The sequence below is a fragment of the Apteryx mantelli genome, chromosome 3 (genome assembly GCF_036417845.1).
Source record: "Apteryx mantelli isolate bAptMan1 chromosome 3, bAptMan1.hap1, whole genome shotgun sequence".
Lineage (NCBI taxonomy): Eukaryota > Metazoa > Chordata > Aves > Apterygiformes > Apterygidae > Apteryx > Apteryx mantelli.
The window spans coordinates 51417680-51441485 of record NC_089980.1 but is presented as its reverse complement, the minus strand read 5'-3'; the positions used below and the strand labels follow the sequence as shown (position 1 = coordinate 51441485).

The following is a 23806-nucleotide window of genomic DNA, read 5'->3' as shown; positions in this document are numbered from 1 at the left end:
TTAACTGAAGCAAGACTAGACTTGGCTTTGTTCGCAGGTTATTATCGCCAAGACCATTGGATGTCAACCCACACAGACCGGCCAAAATCTAATCAGGTAATTAGTTTCAGTTGAATATAGTGTTCCACGCTTCCTCTCAAATTGTTCTCATGTTATTCTGCACTGATGGCTGCATTTCAGTAGTAGATAAAACAACTGATCCCCAAATGTGTGTGTATTTTATATAGAAAAGGGAGGAAAAAAATCAGGAGTTACAAAGTTACAAGTCTACATCTTCTAGAAACAGTGAGAGGAGAGCTCCCCACTAGATACCTGGCACTAGCACTCCTCATACATACTCTTCTACTTTTCTCTTTAAACCCGAGCATGCAAAGTAATAGTGACAACTCTGCTGTCTTTTGCAGGGGAGTTCAATCCTCTTCAGCAGGGACATCACCTCTCTGGCTTCATTTCTCTGATCCTGACAGGAAAGAGAAGCATAGGGGCCCAAAGTCACATCAGGAGAAATGCTCTTTCCTCCACCCCTTTCTCTTGTTTTGGGAAGACCCTGTCTTATCACACCCGCCCTGTCTCACCACAAAATGCATAGCTGAAAGTTCAACTTTCCTTGTTTCATGTCAAAGATGGGGTCAAGCAGAGATCGTACACTGGACTTCAGTGAAACTGGCAGAGCTAACAACACAAAGTCTGTAATGTAGACAAATATTATAGTAGCTTTATAATTACTGAAATAGTTTTACCTAGGCATGGAGAGCCATTTGATAGAATAAGTAAGATTTATTCAGTAAGTCTATGCTTATAATTAATAAAGCATTATTAATTAAAGCCACTATTGTAATATTATAAATCAAACACTGTAGTACATGTTAACAAGTACTTCTAGAGTCAGATAGGAAGGCACCACCTATTTCTACCATACATCCCTATCAAACATGGACCATGAAATATTTACAGAGAATATATTGTTCTATTTTAAACTAGCGGGTCAAATGTTGTGCATCCTATCAGGAAATTTCTGATTACAGGGTTGCCCCTTACTAGCCTGCAAATCACCCCTTTCTAAACCCTGGCACACAACCCTTCTATTCAGGTAAGTAAGGGTGCAAACAAGGTCACTGGGTGCCAGCAACATGCCATGGACAACATGTATTTTAGGTAATGAGACACAAAGAGAAAAGAAACTTCATTATTCTCACAGATCATTTTGGTAAACTCAGCCTGACTCCAAAGACAACATGGTGAATGCTGTCTGTCTGCAAACAGAGCATGGGAACAAACACAAAACGTATTTGAGAAGAATCTGGCTTCTGGCAAGAACAGGCCAGTTCTGTCCTGCTTAGATAGCACAGAATCAGCCAGCATTTGGCTGAGACCAAGCAACTGAGAACTGCCCCAAGAAACAAAAACCTTTCAAACTTGCACAAATGCCAGGGAGCCAGCCTCTGCCCATAATTCCCACTGCATAAGGGGCTCCCCATGGCAGAGCCGACAGAAGCTCCTGTGCGACAGTTTTCAGCTTCTCCAAAAGTTATTGCCAGCTGCTGTGAGTTCCCCTCCATCCCTTTTTTCAGTGTGTGGGCCGGTGCAGGAAATAACTTAACCTTACACTAGACACCAAATAAGGCTTAGCCGCATTTACATTTCACATGCTCGGTTTTTATCTCTTTGAGATAAGTAAATCAGCATCAAGTATGAGATCAGAAACTCATCAAACCCGTCATGCTGGAGTTGGGCTACTGGGTACCCAAGAGTGTAAAAAATCCATGGCCAAGGAAGCAAGCATGCCAAGATCCAGGTCTGTAATCCAGAGAGGTCAGGGCACTCAGCTAGGATGGGGAAGACCTAGGACTGCTGTATCCGCCCTTAGCTTTATTTCTTGTTTGTATCCAATTACTGTGTAACATAAAATATCTACCAAGTCAGGCTCCCTCTTACATACTGACCTTCTGGCCCTATAATTCATGCATTCTTGAAAGCAATCCAGCTCCAGAGCAGGACAGGCAGTGTAACCCCAGGAACAGCCTATAGTTTTGTGGTTAGGGCACTCCTCTAGGAATTGGGAGCAATGGATTTGACCTCAGAATTTAAGTCCCTCATTTTTGAAGAAGTCCTCCAACACAGAACCAGGAGCTATTGTCTGAAAGACAGGAAAGGAGGTAAGAGCAGTGCCCATCTATGCTGAGTGACTGTTTCACTGTTTCCTCTAATTTTCAGGGGGGAAAAGGGAGGAAAAAAAAAAAAAAAGACTTCAGTTCCTAAGCTTAGGATGCAGTTTCTGACTAGGAATTCCAGTTTCACAGATCAGTCTACTTCAGGATTGCAGGTTGACAGAAAGACAGAGGGATGGACCTGAAATATGGCAGTGATATTATATTAGCTGCTGAGGAAATCAGCAGGTGTGAATCCCATTTGTTTATTTTAGCATGTCACACCTACAAAGCACTCAGCATTATCTGCATTCCTGGAAACATCTAACTTTCTGATACAGTTATGACGCAGTCCTACACTTACATTTCTTATTCATTAGGCCTTTGAACAGTGTCAGGAAAATGCCACAGCCAGTGGTTCAAAAAAAAAAAAAATCTGCAAAACTTGCCCTACTATGGAACACAAGAACCTATTTTTTTAGTTTAGTCATGGGATATATATATATCCTGTAAGTACATACTAGAAGAAGATGTAGTACTATAAACCTGTACTGCACCAATCAAAAGCACGGTAAGAGCCACTGGCTGGAAAGAAGAAAAATGAAAATTCAGAGATAATTTATTTTTAGAAATTTTTTATTTCAATTCACCAACGGAAGATTTTGCCTTGGAAAATGGTGTTTTCCCTTCAATTATTGGCTAAAGGCATGCATTATAGGCTAGATTAAAACAGATATAGTTCTGAGGCATGGTATGCACATGATCACCTTTGACCACTCGCATCATTCTCTTTCAGTTTTCATCCTGCAAACTTCAGACACTGGCACTTTCTTCTGGGATCAGCTATTCAGCTGACCATGGGCATCTCTGTCAACCAACAAACTTTCTATTCCCAGCTTCCTTTCATATTAGAACGAGTCAAAAAATAATTTGTATAAAAAAGGCATATGTATAGTAAAGTAAGGACATGGTGTACATGGTCAGTTCTCAGTATTTAAGATGGGACACAAGAAGTGTTTGAAGACAAGCCAGGCAATAACTTTTCAAAGAACTAAAACTTGGCTTGAAGAACATATGTGGGAAGCCAGGAAATATCAGATTCTCTGCCAGGAAGCCAAAAATGCTATTTATTTAATTTATTAATGGTTAGGCCTGATTCTAATGGTACAACATTCAACTAAAGACTATACAAAACAGGCATCTTTGTGCAAGGAAGGCATGCAGTGCTAGCTTCTCACTTTTAAGTAACCTTTGGAAACTATTGCTCCTGTGTCTCAACAACATCAGCAATAACTGAACACTGCACTGTATCTTTCTCTTTACAGAGGCATGGACCTCTTAGTAAATTATTCCACCATTAACAGATTTTTCATGATTAAATTGCCAAGACTGAGGCCAACCACAACAACAGAACATGCAGGAGGCAGGAGAAAAAAAAAAAACAAAAAAAACACACACACAAAACCTAAAAACCCAGAAAATCCAGTACTGCAACATGATGTCTTACTCAGATGCAAAATTGTTCCACTTTAGCAGTAAAGAAGACATACCATGTACTACAGCACACAACCAACACCAAAAGGAATGTTGCTAAAAAAGCAATAATTAATGCCATTATAAGCAAAAGCTTTTTCCACTCTTGTCTTCTAAGAACCTTCTGTAGCGATTTGCGAGAAAGCTGTTTTGTTGCCTCACAGCTCTAGTGGTAAGTTGTATGAGGAGAAAACATTTATTTCATACTTAATAAAACTCCTGGCATCCTGGCCTGTATGGAGATGAGTAGGAAAGTGGGCAAAGAAAGGCAACTTCTCCATCCTTCTCTCTTCCTCAGGCCATAGTGACACCCTAACCCCACAGAGGCCCAAGCAAGCCTACGGGGTCTGCCAACAAGTTGGTGGTGAATGAAATATGAAAGGTCTGCCTGCAAGTTGGATACTTCAGGAACTCTACTCCTCTGTCCAGGCTCTTGTTCTGTTTTTGACAGGGGAAGATGGAGAAGGGATTTCAGCTATGTTGTATTGCTCAGAAGAGAGTATCATTTCATCATAATGGCCAGAACTTAGAGGTTCTCCTTGTCACGACAGCTCTTGAAGACGGAGACACTGAATTCAAGATTATGAAAAATACAGTACATAGACACTGATATGGCCAGTCTATGCTAAGATAAAGCTAGTTTAAAAACAACTCAGAGGATGTTACTTCACACTAATTTCAGCCCTCACTATAAATCTTCTACAACCAAAAACTATATCTTGATTTAGATAGAGCTTATTAGCCAAAGTGGCTGGGAGTTTAGAAGAATCATTGGTCCATGTGCACAAATGTAAGAACGAAGGAATCAACCGATTGCTCCCATCATATTCAGCAATGTATAATTTGTCAGGTATGTTATTTTTAGGACTGGAGTAATTATGAAGACAACTTCAGGATAAACGCCCCATTGGCACCAAACCCAACTAGCTAGAATGTTAGCTTTTTCTTCCCAGTTTGCCCTCTATCTTTCTTATCCTCCTCTACTGCCACTAGAAATCAATGTTTATAACCATGCTTTCCTTCTTTAAGGAACTTAGACAAGCTCATTTGAAGCAGGTTTGAATGCAGCTGCTCATTTCATCAGTTCATCAGATCACATTACTCCTATGCTCCTCTTTGCATTGACATTCTGCCAAAAAGTATATTGATTGAAATATTGTATTACTGATCTACGGTATTAGGCTTTCCACAGGGTGAATCCTTCTTATCTTGCACAGCTTGTAAACCTGGGATTCACTTTATTTTTTAAAGTAGCATTGGAGGAACTTGGAGAAGTTTCTCATTTTTCAAAGCTAGGACAAGGAACTTGTGAGGGGAATAGTTGAAAACCATGAGCTGAGATTTCAGGTTCTGTCCATTATATCCATGATCTGAACCAGAGTTTCAGGAGAGTGGAGAGAGGGGAAAAAAAAAAAGTATTGGAGAAGCCAGCCCTGGCATTCTTCTTTGAGATACATACACTAAAACTAACATTATAAATACAAATGCTTCACAAAGAGCATATACACAGATATTAAATGCAATTACTAAAGCAATCTCACACACTAGAAGAAAATAGTGAAGGAAACTACTCTTCCAGTTTGGGGAATTTTTTTTTTTTTTTTAAGTTTGAATATTACCAAGTCACATTGTAGTCAAGCAAGACTATCAATCAACTTCATACTGCCCTGTATTTAACAGCAGTAAATATTTACTACTTGATTCTGCAATTGCATCAGCATTTATCAGTTTTACACAGGAAAAAAGACGAGGAAGAAAAGCTGCATGAAATGTAAAAGCTAAGTCATCCTACAGGAGCTCAGGTAATGCAGCAATGTCATTTGGGGGGGGAACTTGAACACACACAGTTCAGATAGATTGAATATTATCAGGTAACTGAACAGAGTTTTTTTGGAATATTGTTATGATTAAAACTCCTAAATTTTGTTGCAATCTCAGCTTTAGGAACTTGTGGTTTTAGAGTCAACCACAGACAAATGTCTGCCTGGTGAACACATGTGAATTGTCCCAAGCAGAGTGAGATGTCCTACTCAGAAGTGTCTGAGTAGTCATCAGTACTGGCAGCAGTACTGGGGAAGAAGGGAGGAGGAGGAAAAAAAAACACAAAATAAAACCAGATTTCTGCTTGCTGTCCATGACAGTTGATTTGCTTGCTCGCAACCTGGTTTTGGAGAATGCGACAGTCAGGGGGTGGGAGGAATAAATAAAAGATGACTCCTTGGATACATGGAGGATGGCTTTTTGGAAAGGACTGGAACCTGGTTCTCCTATGAATCTAAAAAAAAAGTGTCTTTGCAAGAGTGAATCAGGTCAAAAACAAACTTGTTCTCCTTCTCGGTGTTCTTCAGCTTTTCAGCATGAGGTAAAGAGAACTGACTTGCCTACTTGGGGCTATGTTTGCAAATGAACATTTTGTCCAGCAAGCAATAATAGACTACATTTAACTGTTCTTCTGTGTAGAAGGCAGCTGGTACACTCCCATTTTGCAGTTTTTCATTTAGAGGAAAACAAACTTCTGCCCTTGGGAAACTAAATCAGAAGGGAAGCAGTTGCTTGAGCAAATGTCTTCATTTGTGATCGTCCCTCAGCATGTTGGAAAGGAAGACAGTCAACATAAGAATGGGGAAAGTACAGCATTGAAATACAATAGCTCACTTCATTGCTTCCTCACTGGAAAATCAATACTACAAAAGACTATTTTGCAATGAGTAGTCTCCATTACATTTTTGTTGTTTGCATTACAACAGAACATAGAAATCTCATCCAAGACCAGGGCCTGAGTGACATAACCTCAAAAAGTTTGTAGACTGACTTGGTGAGCAAGATATGGTGGGTCCAGAACAGAGCACAGAGGGAAGTCAGTTACCAGAGGTCAGAAATCCACTGGGAATGGAAGGCTTCCAACATCTTTCAATCCCACCATATTGCACCAATACTCTTTTTTGTTGATCAATCCAGATTCATGATTCTTAGGCAAGCTTTCCTTTAAAAACATTATACCTTTCTATACTGAAATAGTTTTATATGAAAATGCCCAATACAGTTTCCCTGAATTTTGCCAGAACAGAGATGGAGTTAGGAGTTTTACTTCTTTTTAACTTCAAACAATGCCCTGCATCCAGAGCATGCAGCTCATTTTCTAGTTCATGATAAGGAAGAAAACCATTAGTCTTCAATATACACACATTATTGTACTTGTACCACTCCCAAAGAGGGCATTTGGATACGATCTGTTTTAGAAGGAAATCAAGTTCTGCATATTAAAGCATCATAAAAGTGCTCAAAAAAAAGCCCCAAAAAACAAACAAAAAAAACTTTTGCCTGCTTCTCTTAATGGACAGAAAATGCAATTCCTTCTGAAAAATCAATAGGTGGCACGTAATCTTGCATATGAGAAACTCTAGATTAATCAACAGAGAAGTAAATTCTAATTTTACCAGATTTTCTGATAGTTTCAGATGCTTGTATTCTTTCTGGCTCTACATTCAAGACACTATCCTCAGCTGTCACTATATGACTATTAAGTAGGCATGTTTAGCATGATGAATTTTGAAAAAATCCAAAATATTTTTTATGGTCTAGTATTTATATTACAAATTTTAGTGACCCAATATACTATTTATAGAGCTGAAATACAGATGGTTCAAATAAGACTTGCTCTTTTTTGAATATCCTACAGGCTAGCCTTTCTATTAGGAAGCACGCAAGTTCCCATGCACACAAAATTTCAGCTATGTACCCTACTATTTTCCATTATGCCACTTGCAAGAACTACTGTAGCTGCACATTCATCAAGTTCTCCTAAAAATGGCATAGATTCATAGGTTAAAGCAAAAGGGTGTAGAGTTTTTCATTATCTCCACTTAAAGGTGCCTGACAAAGCATCAGTCCTGCAAACTAAAACTTACAGCAGTTGTGAGAACAAACTTCAGATCTACACTAACAAACAAATAAACTAAGAAGTTAATTCAGCTTGTTAGCAGTAACCAGGTCTGTGCCAGGCAACCATGCAACTAAGCGCCTTACCAGAAGAATTGGTATTACACGACAGCATTTTTCTCTTCAATGGTGCTAAGTCTAGAGAACCCTCTCATCCTTTTGTCTTGTTCTTCTTTGGTTAATGAGGAACATGCAGTTACGCATCTGACTACTCCTCACAACTACATTTTTTAATCCACTAAGCAAATTTCAACCAATTTTGACAGCAAGGCAGTTACTAAGCTCCTATTACATTATAGTAAGCGTGTTTTCTCCATTACCTGGCCAATAAACTTTGGTTGCCTCATGCTGCACTGCTGGGGAACACAGAAAGGAGTGTAAAGTATTTTAGGGAAGGGAGGAGGGGCAAGTCAAGGATATCACAGTTTGCTACCCTAGTAAGCATAAGTGGCAAAGAGGATGCTTAGGATTACTGGCACACTGAATACATCCACAGAAAATCAGAATTCATGATCTCTAGTTTTCATGTGTAATACTAGACACCTAGAAACAACAACGGGTCACCTCAAAGCTTTTAACATATTCTGTTGCAGAGTGCAAGCTGGCCCAATAGTTAAGAAAACTTTATTTGCACTATGCATAAATAAAGTCCAGCAATAATGAGACACTGCTGTTCACTATGCATGGTATTACCCTTGGGCTGATCCTGTGCTATTTTGTATTCTCTCTTGTTCACAAACTACTTGGAGAGTTGCAAGATTTTCTGTTTGTTTGTTTCCCTAAGAACAGCAGACCTCTGCTTGGCTTACTTTTGTAGTTGCTTTTCATGGATTTAACTAATGGTCCATCAGAATCCTTATTTAATTACTTTTGTTTCAAATGTTTAACTGAGCTGCGGGTGTTTGTTCTAGGAAGAAGTCTGTTCCCTGAGTCCCATATGAGAAAATTCAGGTACAAGACTGAAATGCAATTCAAATCTATGAGTGCTGGGAAACACAGCAACAGCATGCTCTGATGATCGTCTGCATATGCCCTTTTGCAAGCCTATAAATAAAGATGAAATTTGGAGTTAAAAAACTTCAGACTTAGATAGCCTCTTGGCTACCCTAGTACATGTTTTACTCAATGTCCCAATCCAAGTTCTTTAGTTTGGAACCATTTTGACCCTTATTTTCAAGTTACTTTGTAAGATAACTAGAGGAATATTCATTTATTTTGCTGCATGTCTGTTGATATTTCTAAATTGACAGTAATGTTTATTACTGTCATAGCTGTCAACTGGACCAAAATAAATCACATGAGCTGATGTTCAACAACTGTCAAGTGTACAGAACTTACGAGGTGCTATAATTTAAAGTCAGAAATACAAAAAAATTGTAATTAGATGCAATATTAATATAAACATTTCTAATACCTGAATATTTCAATATGTCAAATATTTTTAGATATACTGGCAAATGCATACCACACAGAATGAAAGGACAAACTACAGTTTATTCATTGTTATTGGCAGTGTGTGCCACTAACCAAAAGATGAATTTCCAAAAGATGAAGTACTGCAGGATGACCTCTACTACAGGAAATTTTACATCCCAAATACTGGAAACTTACTCCATCCCTCTCACTTCACACTACTGGCAACACTTGGCTGTCCCACATCTATGCTCTCGTGGCTTTCATTCATGCTCTGCTCAGTGATTCTCCCGCCATCATTTCCCTAAGAATATAAATATTTGTTCTGTCTGTATTCTGGTTTACAGGCTTGGCCCATTATTGAATATAAAGGCTGTAATTCAGTCATAGAAGGATCTGTTGCCATGCATAAACTGGGATTTTATATTTTATGACTTAGGCTTTGCAGAGCAGCCATCTTCCTGCTCACCTCCCCCTCTCTTTGCCCATGACTGAATTATAGTTCTATCTCTAATTGAAGCCTACTATTATTCTATTTCTCCTCTTCTGCCGAGAAGACGACCAGAGCTATCATTCTGAACACATACCAAGCCACAGGAGCCTGGATGAAGTACTCTAATGACAGGTCCTCCTACACAGCACATTTGCAGTCTTTCTGCTAATTAATTTGATTTCCTTTGTCTAGACTAACATAATACAGCAAGTTATGCTCATTTTAAGGAGCATCGTTAGCCTTTCAGTCCCTTCCAAATGAGGAAAGAGGAAGAGTCAGTAGACTGGAATCTGGGGAAGATTGACTTTGTCCTTGACTACTCTATTGCTTATGTTTTCACTTGGCCAAGACTTTGTCTCCAGGAGAACCTGAGATAGCACTATCATCAGAGGAGAGACTAAAATCAAAATCAGATATCGTCGGTGTGTGCATGACAAGGCAGTGACAGTCCCAGAAGGTTCTGTCTACTATGTACTGCAGTCAGCAGCTTTCTTCCTGGCAATCACTTGCCATTTACTGTTCACAGCTCCCAACATCCTCAGGGGGCTGAACAAACATATAATTAAAAACCACACACAAGTTGAGACTCCCTTCACAGAATGAAAGGGGATTCAGCAGTGTGCCACTGGACTAGTAAATTAGAGGCAAAGCTAGTATTGGGAGTTAAACAAGCAAGTCTTCTATATTTGGAAGGAGAGAAACTGTGAAGCAGAACAGAGTTTGAAAGCGGAGCTGTTGGTCAAATACAGGACTTAGGAAGTGGGGCAATGTGTGATAAACAGATGAACCCACTCGCATTAAAAAGGTCATTCTTCTCTGTCAGGTGGGCAGATCCAGTTTTAATACCCTGAAAGAAAAGTGACAGGGAAATCACATAACATTATACAGGTATAAAGTGGGGTAGAATGAGTGCGCATGTGCATAAATTGTTAAAAAAGGCAGGGAAGATGTTCCCTAGGATAGAAGAAGGAGGAGGAGGAGGATGCCTATAGAGGCAATCACTGTTCTGTTCACAATCCCACAGGACAGACCAGAGCTCCACTTCCACAGGTAATTTCAGGGTCATTTCTGGCCTTGCAACCCCAGTTGCATTTACCATTTTGCAGCATCAGAGGAGAAGGATTTCAACCCTGGGATCTACTGACTCAGGATTTTTATTTTTATTTTTATTTTTTTGGCTTATAATCACAGAGGACCCTCTTTACATAGACATAAGCAAAAGATAAACAGCACCTACAGGCTTTTTGTTAACTTAATGTGACCTTGTTTTTAACAGCGTTTGGCCATAAGCCATTTATATTGTGACACCACAGCTAAGGTTTGAACATTTTTTCCATTACTCATACTTTCAAGCTCAGTAGAAGCAGACAATAAGTAAAAGAAAACCTAAAGATTCTTTTCTTTGGCTCTTTCAGAAAGTTATTCTCAGCAAGGTCAGGGAGGTATCTCACAAAGAGCTAGCCCACATCCAGTTATAAATTTCAGCATAATATGGCAAGCTTCATTTCTCTTCCCTGTCTATCCAAGGCCTCTACCCTGGTGCTACCTTAGGCAGCACTTCCTCAAATCTAGAAGAGAGAGATGACACCTCTAGTCATTTCTGATGACCTGATGATACTGCATACAACAACTAAGATATCAAGACTCCTTTTCATGTCAACACTTGATTTGATTGAGCGTAATGAGTTGTCCAAGTGAACTGGCCAAGACAGCTTCCCATTTGACATTTTGACAGTGTAAGATACTAGCTAACATTTCCATCTGTGACAAGTAGATGCAAGACTGAGGAGTAAGGAGTGATCAGAAAGCCTGATTGTTCAGGGTTTGGGGTTTTTCTTCTTATTCCAAAGCAGTCAAAGAACACATTGTTCACTACAGTTTACACCATTTTACTAATCCTGCCACTTAGTGCTGATTCAAGCATTTATCCATTTCTTGATGAAGCAGCAAGGGAGAGTCATCAGCTGAAGGGTTTGCCAAACTATTTACCATATAAGGGTTCTCCTAGTACCAACACAAAGCCATGCCAGCCTATAAACCATTCCATTAGCTCAGTGCCATTACTAGTGGACAGAGTCTGAGAAGTGTTCAGGAACTTGTAAAGAGTTTATTTTTCTATACCAATGAAAGAAACAGGGAATTCAGTCTGCACCACTTGCTTAGGTTCATTTTATTTGATAAGACCAAATAAAACCATCCTAAGGAAAGTCCTCCAGTTCATAGCCTTGCTTTGGTTCCTACTGAGTGATCACCCACATCATCAAAATTTGTGATTTACATCACAGATTTAAGCAACAGTATCAAAATTACTTTCTCACCCTTGAATATAGCTCTTTCTAGACTCTCTCCTACATATTGGCTAAACAAATGATTTATTAACCAAGCTACATGTAATGTGAGATTAAAAAGACTGGAACCTCAGACAGGACTGGCTGGAAAATGTTTTCTAACACTAAGAGAACTAGACATGTTGAAAGTCCCTTTTGGTATCTACAAATTGGAGAAAAAGTTAAGTCTTGACAGTTGATTTACTTTTTCAGTTCAAATCAGGTGAACTGTTAGATTCTGACTTCCTCCTTTTTTCTTTTAAAGAAGGACAAGCAAGCAAGAATTTGTTTGTTTTAAAGTACTTTTGATGTAAAACTATTAAAACTTCAAAAATCAAGAAGCTATTTCACAGAGTTAATTTGAAACACCTTTTGTCTCTGTAATGGTGAAGCCCTAAATATACATCCATATTGAACTAGGCCCTTCAAATCAGTTGTTTTCAGTTTTAAGGTGCTGGTATATTTTCCTGCAACAAAGCATCTTTTGGAAAAAAAAAAAAAAGAAGAAGAAGAAATAAAAAGTTTTGACCAACCTCTGTCCTGAAGCCTTTCAATCCCATGGTGTACAGAGAGAAAAAGTTTAAATTTTGAACCCTTGATGCCAGCTAGCACAATTGCTGTAGCATGATTGTCCTCGGTGGGTCAAGGATAACCACAGCCACATTGGATCTTTTATGCCTATATTTTGAAAGAAGGCTCAGTAAAGAATTTTGCTTAGCAAAACAAGACCATTCTTTCTCTCTTCCTGTAGTTTCAGACCAACTGCTTTTGCTTTGGGTGATTATTTCAGCTTCCATAATTTTTCTGCAGCCCAAAATCGCAGAAAAGCTCAGTACAGATTACACAAGTGATTTAGGCAGCATAAGAATATGGATAATGCCAGAGCATCAAAGAGAAAGGGAGTAACAATAAGGAAAAACACTACAAAAAGAATGCACTTACCAAAGACATATTATATTGCTCACTTGTCTGAAGATCTGCTAACTAGGCAGAAAAAATTTTTCTTAGAGGACCCTAAGAAGCTCCTAATCTGCACAAGAGACTGAGGAGTAGTAATTACCACTTGGCAAAGCTCTGCTCATTAAAAACAAAGGGCACATTTACCCCTTTTTTCCCCTCTCCCCACCAATCAAATTCTTGCTCTACAATATGAATGATACATAAAAGGCTACATCAGAGTAAGTACACAATTTCATATCTATATACTTGTTACAGGATTGAAGGGCTTGACTTACTTAAAAGGAAAAAAGGAGTGAGAATTAATTCATTGGACTGTATGGTTTAAGTAGGATATGTAGGGGCACTGCAGGCTACAACAGGAAAGGAAGCAAAACAGCACGTTAGTTAATAGAAAAAGATCTGAGAAGGAAAGCTGCCACATGAAATAACAGCATAACTATACAGAAGTCATACAGAGTTCTTCTAGATACCACAGTTTTCACAAGGTCCTCCCTATGACTATTCTCCACCTCCCTCAAAAAAAATTATTTGTTTAAGGCTGCTTGCCAAATCCATGGCAAAGCCACTAACAGAAACCAGAGATGAGATTCGGAGACTCTTTAGAAATAGGTGACAGGGACGTACATGTCACTTGAATCAACACAAGCAATCCAGAAGACTCCTGTTCCCACACCTGCAAAGCCTCCAGTTTCATCCTGGACCACAACATTGCTTACATACCTATAAACATGCGTCTCTGCAGGGTGCGCAGCCATACGACCAGGCAGGCCATAAAGCCCATTCTGAACTCTGTTACAATTCACGCAGAAATTAGACAAAGCTGAGGAGCCACTCGCAAGCTCCCAGGCTGTCCTGCTCTGCCAAGAGTATTTCATGTACGCCCAGCCAACATCACTGAATAGAAGAGGAACAGCACTAGCCACTATCAGTCATCCAAAAATTCAGCCAGATGAGGCATGGCTCCTTATCCTTCTCATAAGCAGCCTTGTGACAAGATCTTCCCCATCTATGAACACGAACTCAGGGTTTCAGTTCCCACATCAACTGGAGGTAATGTACTCACATTCTCCATACTGCAGAAAAATACCTTAACAACGAGAATGCAGAAAAGGGAAAAGGGAAAGAGGAGAGCACAGAGATGCATTACCCATCCTTTTTGCTAAAGCTGGATTATTGGGCAGGGAACAAACATAAAATTCCTGGACATAAAGGGAATTACGGTAGGAGAACCCACAACTATTTCTCTGATTAAGCTCTGTAACATGGAGCGCGAGGTCCTTAAGCTCCCTGAGTTTTATCATCATCCCCACCATATAAAATAATAATTTGTTCTAGGTTTTAATCCAAATGGAAATAATCTCAGACCAAAAGAACCCAAATCCTTCTCTTCTTCTCTCAATTTTATTTCTAATAAGCCAACTGCAGAATGTGGGCCCCAGTAGGTATTCTAGTTACACACACTTGCTGTAGAAGCTAGGAGAACCCTTACAAGTGGTGTGATTCCACTTTCATTTAAAGTAACGGCACAGGGGAAAATCCCTATCCCACCTTGAGAAATAACTAGAAAAGTAATGAATGTCAGCTGCATATATTCCTGTCACCCATGTTCTTCTGTGATAAAGTTTAAAGCATCTCATGCTGTCATCCAGTCCAACTAGGGTGCAGTTTAAACAATTTAAGCTGCAAGCTGTAGCCTCTCTGCTCCTAGCCCCCAGGCTTGCACCCCTTTCCCTCCACCCTCTCCGGCCCAACACACACGTGCGCGCACACACACACACGCACACACCCTGGCCACTCTGTGCCAGTACTAACAACCATGCACCACACAGTCAGCAAGATGAGTTCGCTGATCCAGCCGAAACCTATTTTTTTGTTTTGCCAACTGGCTTTCCAGCCACCTGCAGGGTCAGGAGTGCTGCTGGGGCCCCAGCGCCACGCAGGGCCGCTCTGCCCTATCCATACCAGCCTGCAGGCAGACTGCCTTCAACCAGCTGCAAAGCCACACCCTGATACTCCTTCCAAACTGGGGCCTGGGAACGCAGTCACCCAACTTACCTGTTTCAGGGTGGAGGAGGCTAATGTAACCGAACGGGTGGGGCTGATAAAGGCGGTGTTGACTGACAGGACTGCCTGCTTTGGCTTCCTGTGAGATGTACTGTCTCTTCAGATCTAAAAGGCTTGCTGTTGGGACTACGGTCTGTACCAGCGTAGAGAGAGGAAATAAAAAAAGTAATAAGTGAGGTTTATATCATCTCCTGTATGCCTAAACAGGCTTCAGCTGTCTAACCAGACATGTCCAGTGACATTTTAGATGCCCAAGGACATCCAAGGTGTTTGCACAGGGCTGCCACACCAGAGGCAGGACCCTATGGCAGATGCACACTCCTCCAGAGTGGCAGCTGGAAGCTAGGTGAGAAATGTGGGGTATTTGAAACAGCATTAGCCACGTTGGCTGAGACACCTGTGTCAGCCAAAACCTCATTCTGCCATAAAGCTCCAAGGGCCAGGCTTCCCACAAGGACTGGATTTTTCAAGCATTTTAAATACAATGCCTCCTACTTATGACTTGATTTCCAGAAGAGCACCATTTATTTTGCTTTTTCAATAGATAGGATCCTTTAAAAGAGGATCTTTTATCTTGAAAATGTGTTCTGCAATAGAAGTGCAAAAATAAGTGTTAAAGATAGAAGGACAAACATGAAAATATAGTTTAACTGTTGCATCCGGCTTTCTGACTTTTGAATGTCTTGCTTTGCAAGTGTAATGGTTTCTTCCCCCAGGGTTTTCGGTTTAAGTGATTATATACAGCTACTGGCTAGACTGCACCAGAATCATCTACATGATATATGAGGCACCAATACATTCTCCTTCTCTCGTCCTCCTTTATTCATCTTCCCCTGGCCCCAACACCTACGCCTGCTGGATTCTCCAAGCCTGATCCAGAATCTGGCATTTAAGATTGTGGCAAAATGGCTCTTCTTCCTTTTGGTGAAGATGCTATATAGCCATGCAATTAGTGCATTGCAAAATTAAGCAAGCTTGTATTTAAAGACAAACAAAAAATCAGAACAAAGCGGTTAATGTGGTTCAATGAAAGAAGTTGGAGGGAAATAGTTTTCCACTCTCTTCTTTCTAGGTAATAGATGAGCTAAAAATGCTCATGAGAGAGAACGAATCTGCTGTTCAATAACCTGAAAAAAAAAATCATTCATAACTTACAATACAATTCACATGGAAACATTTGTACAACCTCCTTTTGTAATAGAGCACTGGAACCAGAACAAAAAATTCTGATTATTGAATTCACCTGGATTTTTGCCCTCATTCAGCAAAAGCAAAAGTTGTGCAAGCAACACAATATGGTAAGAAATAGAGGGATGATCCTAATACATGAACAAGGGAAACAGGAGACAACCTTTCCAACAGTATTCACACAGCAGAATGCTAAAACAGCATCTCACTAGTCAGGATCTAAAACAAGACCTTCAGTGCCAGAGCACCAGCTTGTATCTCTACCACCTGGTCAAAGGGTACAAATCCCACAATGAATAGTCATTCGAAGGGCAAAGGCTTACACACAGAACCCATGCTTTAAGCTTCTTCCTTGTTATCAAAGGATGGCACCCTGATCCTCCTAAAGCCTAGAAGAGTTTGAGTCCCATGTGGGCTAATGTTTTGTAGTTAACTGTAGTTATGTATATCCATAAATATAATATACTGAATGGTCAACAGAAAGGACTGAGCTCTCATACCATATAAGCTCATACCATTCTGGCAATTAGAACTCTGATTAAGAGAGGACAGGCTTAAACTAATGCTATGGAAGTTAAGCAAATACTTAACTGTCTTCCTCTATTTGAGTCCAAAAGTCTGTTGAAGTTACCAGACGTAAGAAGAGAAGCAAGATAATACACCATCAAGTCAAAAGCACCACAGAAAACATCCTACCTTCTTATAATTAGAATTAGGAGATGGATATTGTATCAAGAAGCTTGCAGTTCTAACTGGATGAAGTTCAAGTGGAGAAAGCTGTCTGCCATCTCCAATTTACAACTCATTGTTAATCAGCTGCCTCAAAAAAATATTTATTCCTCTTAAAAGAAGCCTTAGTCTCTATACTTCACTGACAGCCTGTTGCAGCATTAATAAGTCTGCTTTCTTATACACAAACCAAACTGTACCTTGTTTCTAAGTACGTTGATTTCTCCCACAATGGTCATCCCAGTAAGCAGTCTATCCATGTTTCACATTAGGACAGACTCCTCCACACCTAAATAGCCTAAAAAAATTATTAGCTCTTTTTCTAAATGCTGCTAGTCAGAACCTATACTCTAGATGGGCTAGAATACAGCCTCACCTCCAGACCTGTGAAATCCCAAACCTGGTACAATTATCTACTACAATCCTATATAACTGAGACCAGAGATGGTCTAAAGGAGTAATACTATTACTGAAATTCCAATAATGATCAGATTCTAGCTCAAGCTGGAATTTATTTTCCAATATTCCAATTTATATTTTGTGGAACAGACCTTTCATGTCTAAAATGCAAAAGCAGACTCTAAACCCAATTCATATGCAAATCTCAAAAAGAAGGGGGGGGGTGGATATATATACCCACCATACTTTGACGACAGTATTATTAGGGCATTAAAGACAAATACAAGGTTCTACTTTTAGACATGACAACATGGCTGCACAAGTGCAGAATGGAAAGTAACAGGTTATGTGCTAATTCCAGGCATCGTGCTTCAGGAAAGCCATGAAGATTTCTAGGGGACCCAGGGAAGAGAAACAAGAACACAACCATACAGGAACTATGACTTATGTGAAAAGACTGCAGAAGCTGGGAATCTTTAATATGAAGAAACAAGGACTAAGAGACTGATGTTAACAGTTTTCAAATGCATAAAAGGCTAACAAACAGTGGAACAATCCAATTTTTTTTCTTTCACGGATGAAAAAGTAATAATGTCAGCAACTAAGTTTTCAGAAAATAAACCTATTATCAAGATTCATGATATGGGTAGTGAGGCACTGGAATAGATTTGCCTAAGAAGCTTGTAGAATCTCATCACTGGAATTATTAAGAAGAAAGCATCACAAAAGGAGAAAAAAGCCCACCGCATCTGCCAGGAATTACATAAGGTAAAATGGATCCTAACATAGGCAAGAGATGAGACAGATGACTTCTCAAAGTCCTTTTAATTCCATCATAAGTAAATAAACACATACAAACTCACATTATATACAGGAATTCTTGTGGTCCAAAGAACCAATGTTTTAATAAGTAATTTTTTTTCCCAGTTTTCTGGCATCTCTGTTCTCTTATCTATCCAGACTTTCTTGCTAGCTATGAGAGAAAGAACACATCATTTTTCCTGTAGTAGAGCTTAAGCTATATTTGCTATAGGGTCATTAAACCACTTCTCAAAGCCAACCTTTCGTACCGCCACGTCTGCTAATTGTGAACCTACCAGGCTTATAATGCGGATTCTATCAGATGCTTTCAGGATTAAAGACTTGGTTTGATTTCTTTTGCTGTAGGCAAAATATTTGTTTAATGTTTCTCTGTTGGCAAAAGACACCAAGACACAGGATTCTGGAGAAGGCCTTGGGATTTCCAAAATTTAAGTTATTTAGAGCAAACATTAAGTCATTAGAAAATGAGTTTAGTTCCTAGAGCATACATAAATTCCTATAAAACACACACAACTTTTTCTACATAAGACTAATTTGGGGACCATTTTAAAGTCTCTCTGAGGACTGACTGCAAGGCAGAGAAGTAAAAGCCACTGCAGTTTAGGCAGATAATATCAGGTCAATGGAATAATTAAAAGTACCTAATAATTCCCGCTGCTGTTTCATTCTGGTTAAAATGTTTAGGTCCCTTACTAGAAGTAAGGGAAAGACAGCACTAGAAACGTGTATACCAGACTAAGAGTAATGGAGTTACTGTGCAGGCTGATGGAGCAACTAAAATCCAAAAGTGCAACTAAATCAGCTAACTGAACGGATCTTGCTACTGAGGCATCAGGTCATTCAAAGTAATCCTTAAAATATTAATTCACACGTAGGCGCACAGGGTCCCTCAGGCAGCTGGAGGGAAAGACACAAACCCCACATACTACTGCGCCTGGCTCTCAAATCATCCAGCTTCAGGTTCAGGGCAAGGATTTAGCAAGGGGGAGACCAGGAGTGCCTGAGGGCTCAGTTTTCCTGCACTTCTCGGAGGAGGCCGGGGCTGAAACCACGTCCCGGCCCTGGCTGCTGCCCCTCGCCGCCAGCGCCCACTCCAGCCTCAGAGGGCCGTCCCGAGGAGGCTGTGCCACCCGCACCAGCAAACAGCCAGGCTCAACAGGAGCCCGTCAGCAAAGCCGGCGCCGGGAAGCCGGCCGGCCGGCCAGACTGAACGCCCAGAAGCGGCTGAAGTCGTTAGCTGTGGCGTCTCACCACAGACACCCCGGGCCCTTGGCGCTCCCAGGCCGAAGCGTGCGGCTCGCAGTGCCAATGCAGTCATGCCCGTGGCACCGCCGCCACCTGCCCCCATCGCGAGGATGGCCGCACCATGGCGGCTTCTGGAAGGTTCCGCCACTGCAGAGAACCGAACCCACGCGACACTCAGCCACCCTAGCTTCACTGCTCGCTAGCGCTGCAGGGACCCAGGGTGGGGGGCAGCAGGCCGGGCCGCCGGTGGCACCACAGATCCCCCCCCATGCCCGAAAACCCAGGCAGAGGAATGGAGAAATCACCACGTCCTGCCGCCATGTTTTGGATGGCAAGCGAAGCCATAGGCCGCGGCACAAAGGTGGCAAAACCAAGAGGTAAGGACCTGCACATCCCGGTACCATCCATCCCCTGATTTCTAAAGCCCCCCCCACCCCGGATATTGGGAATAATTAAAGAAAGAAATTTTAAGTTACCACAATACCCTACACCAGCAATGCACAAATCAGTCAGCCAACGTGCTCCGTCTGCTGCAATTGCACATGGCCTGCAAAATACAAATGTTTTTTCCTCCCAGTCATTTGACATGTAATGGGGTTTAGCAGCATTTTCATTATTCTGTCTTCTCCGACAGGTGAATGAGACAGACATTAAAAGATGCGCATAGATATTGCGGTGTGTTGGCATTCATAACTTGATCCAAACTCCAAACCCCAAAACAACCACGTCCTCAGAGAGCGGAGGCAAACAAGCAGTTTACACAAACCAAAACATTTGTGTTGTGCTCGTGACAGCAAACACCCCAGCTCCTCTCTATTCCTAATACCTGTAATTAAAAGGTGTGGAACAGTTTGTCAACAGTTGTCATCATAAAACAATGATATTTGTCTTATAATCAAAATAATACTCTGTGAAGATGCATGCACTATCCGACCCTCCCTTTCCCACAAAGTCCAACGAATAAATAAAGGAAACTGTCCTCACACAGAAACAAAACACGCACTGGAATCAAATTTGAGTTTCCCTTCTGCCTTCTTTACCCTCCCAAAACTGAGATAAGTTTCAAAATTTGATTTCCTGTTACGAATTCCCTAAAATTAGCCTACAGAGTAAAGACATTGCTATATTAATATTTTTTCCTGCAAGGAACTGCTCCTTTACTTAGATATAGTCTAATAATTCTGATTACACTAAAAGGTGGAGTGATACTGGATTGCGCGCTTTCCTAAAAGCCAGAAAACTGTCATTCATCTAAGTGCAACTTCCAACGCCAGCAAAAGCTGTTAATTTGTAACTATCACACAGTTCCTCTAAGCAGTGCTATTCCTGTAAGAAGCCAATTGCTTTGGCATGTCATTTTTTAAGCCAATACTGCGCTATGCTCTCTTGTAACCTAAGGTAAAGCAATGATCAAGTGAAAATATATGTCTTCAGTCATAACCCTTCCCTTAAATGGTATAATGTCCTGAAGACCTATAAGGCTTCTACTGATGTCATTAAAGTAAGCACAAAAATAATCTTTTACTTCAATGGAGCCAGCAATTTTACTCCATGGTACTCCATCAGAACAGAACCTTGAGGTTTCAGAATATATAGTAATTTAAACCAGGCAAGGATGTGTCTTCAGGGAGAGATACTGACACTTTGCACAGTTCAAGTGGACAAGAGAAGTACTGTCATTAAAGATACACAATCAGTTAGAAGTAACCAGCAAACACTCACAGTTAAATTTTTATGATCAGATGAGAGACTAAAAAAATTTAAAAATTGCCAAAAAAGATTACCAGGGTGTAATTTCAAACAATACATTACCAACTTTTATGTTCTTGTAATTTCAGTACAAATTATTTTTCATTTCTACTTAATATTGCATTTCTTTCTTAGTCATTCTTCATATTTTAAATTTTATTTTACTTTTAATCAATTAAAATTGACCTGGTTAAAAGGGGGGGGAGGGGGGGAACGATGTGGAGAGAGAAAATTCCACAAACACCCATTTTCTGCCTTTTTATGCAGTGTAATGCACAACATAGATCAAGCCCAGTTAGTCCTAATCTAAGCTACAGTAGTCCCGAGATATCCAGGGGCACAGATACCTGAACAGGTTCAATAAACAACAGCTAAAAAGGTATTCCCCCAAAATTGCTTCTAAAGCTGAACAAGCGCCTCTCTTTTAAACATGTGCAGGTGGGCAAACATTTGGAAGTCCTGTTATACAAGCCAATCATAACCCCAACTTCTCCGCTTCTGTTGCTGCCTTGGTTTTGTGACTTAGCAGAGCTGCTAGGCAGGCTCAAAAGGGACACTCAAGACTGGTTCAACCTCCTATTACATGCCTTTCTAAGAAATCTGAGACAACAATAATTAAACATCAACACTTTTTCCTTTTTTTTAAAAACAGCCTTAGGTATTGGCATCTATTAAGAATTTAATGGAAGATCATTGTGGGTAAAATAATGAGCTATGGAAAGACGGAGAAGGAGCTGTAATACAACTTTTTGTGGGTGGAAAAATGCAAAGAAACAAGGACTTCCCCCTACATAACCTGCAATCACTGAATTCCCAGTCCCCAAAAATGTTTGTGGCATTTTGCTTCCTCTTCGCTACTTCAGAGACAAGCATCGCTGTTAAAATTACAAGCCACCTATTTTTTAAGAAGATACTCTGCACAAAAAGATCATCAATTGAACATTTCATTGCTCAGGAAGTTCAGATGAATTCTGTAAAGCCATGTGTAAATATGCTGGGGGTTTTTTTTGGTCTACTCCCTTCCCTCCCTCCCACCCAGTGCTACAGTAGAACATGAGACCAGGGATTCCTCAAGATGGCAAATAAGCTGTGCTAAAAGCATCAGCACTAACAGCTGTCTTACTGTCATCTCCCACCAGAACTCAGATGTGTTCTGTATTGATCATTACTTGATTGGCTATGAGAGCTATGGCAGAAACAGACTTTTTTTTTTTTTTTTAAATGCTGTAACTTTTGTTATTGCATGATTGCAAAATAATCTAAAGCAAAAATATGGAAGTGTAATCAGAATCACCCCATACCCTTTACCCTACTGGTTTGAAACAACTTAAGATCAGACCTATAATATTTACATTTAGAGATGTCAGACCTTCTGAAGTCGTTAGGTTCAGTTTCGACAGTGGTGACAAATAACTATTTTTCTGAAGCTCATGGAAACTTTCCCACAATGTGTGCATTAATTGTAGGGTTCATAACACCAGTGTCCTGTATGGTACAATTCCTTGGCTGGAAGAACCTAGTTACTGCCAGTTGGCTGTACCAGGCAAATCATTTAAGCAAAGAAGGGCTGATCCTAATCTCTCCTCATGCAATGCTAATGCAGTATCAATGAAAAATTCAGTGTCTGTGTTGTTTTGCCTGCACAGGTCCCAATTAGACTTTGGCCTTGTAAAATTAGTCACTATACAGTAGTTTCCCATCTTGTACTAAAATGATGTTCAGTGATTTACTGTAATTTGTAAAAACCTCCAAAGTACTTGGGAAATCCCAACAGCTTTTGAAAGGCTCACTAGCTCTGAACTGTAACATTCTGGTCACCAGCTCCAGGGACCATTCCCTGTATAAGGGCTTGACAGCAGGTGTGGGGAAGGGGTAAAGCGTGTCTAGCTGTACTTTGGATCTAATTACACCTTCTTAGAGCTCTGAGGATTTTATCACCTTTAGTTCCAGAATGTAATTTAACCTATGCATTCAACCCTCATAGTGATCCACCCTAGCCTTCAGTCGCATCTTTTTCCTGACAGAGGGAATATCTCAACAGATGCAACTGAAGATGGGAGTATTAAGAAGCATTCTGCAGCATTTCTCAATCTTTCTTCTGTCTTTTGTCTTCAGCACTTCTGTAGCAGCTTCCACTCATGAGAGGTGGGATTTCAGAAACACTCATCTTGTTCATATTTTCTAAAGTTTAATAATTCCCTACCTTGACATACTGGTTAATATACACCATAAGCCCAATTCCCAAACTCTCCCCGTTCACAGCACAAAGAATGCAGGTGTCTGCCTCGCTTCTGTGAATTCATGATACCAGTCACCTCTTTTTTAGGATCTTCAGTATTCTTCGTGGCAATGTCTCTACTGAATTATTTAGATTGTTTAGTTCCACATTCAAAAGCCACATTCACAGAGACTCAAAACTCCTAGGTGTTCAAGCTGCTTTGGAAAAACAGGACTTCCATAATACTTTGCAGCCCAGTTCACAGAGCACTTCAATTTGGTCAGAATCCACTTAGACAGAAAACCACAAAACAGATTACCTTAGCTATTACTCTCCTGTTTTTCTGCAAGGTCAAGTCCAGACTCTGTCAGCTTAATCTATCTTCATTCACAGCTTCACATTCAGAGTGAAGATACTGCAAATTTCTTAGTGTTTGTAATGCTGGGCAGAGGAAAGTCCAGGTACTCTAAGAGATAGGTTTAAGATGAATTGCCCAACATTAAACAGAAGTTTGTGGCTCCATGTTCTCAAACCAGTACTCTAGACACTGTTATTTTCACAGTTCACTTGATCTTCACAA

At 40.3% G+C, this 23806-nt stretch overlaps 1 protein-coding gene across 4 annotated transcripts in view; it reads right to left on the bottom strand.

Annotated features, from left to right (window-relative positions):
• The window catches only part of GREM2 (gremlin 2, DAN family BMP antagonist), a 41711-nt gene that overhangs the window by 5727 nt on the left and 12178 nt on the right, over positions 1-23806 (bottom strand). For 2 of the 4 annotated variants that reach the window (XM_013943979.2, XM_013943978.2), the window contains exon 1: positions 1944-1990. The exons of the other annotated variants lie outside the window; for them this stretch is intronic. In XM_013943979.2, coding sequence (XP_013799433.2) covers positions 1944-1963 — 20 coding nt within the window. In that variant the 5' untranslated portion in view covers positions 1964-1990. Of the gene's footprint in view, positions 1-1943; positions 1991-23806 lie in introns of those variants that run through there. 4 annotated transcript variants of the gene reach the window in all.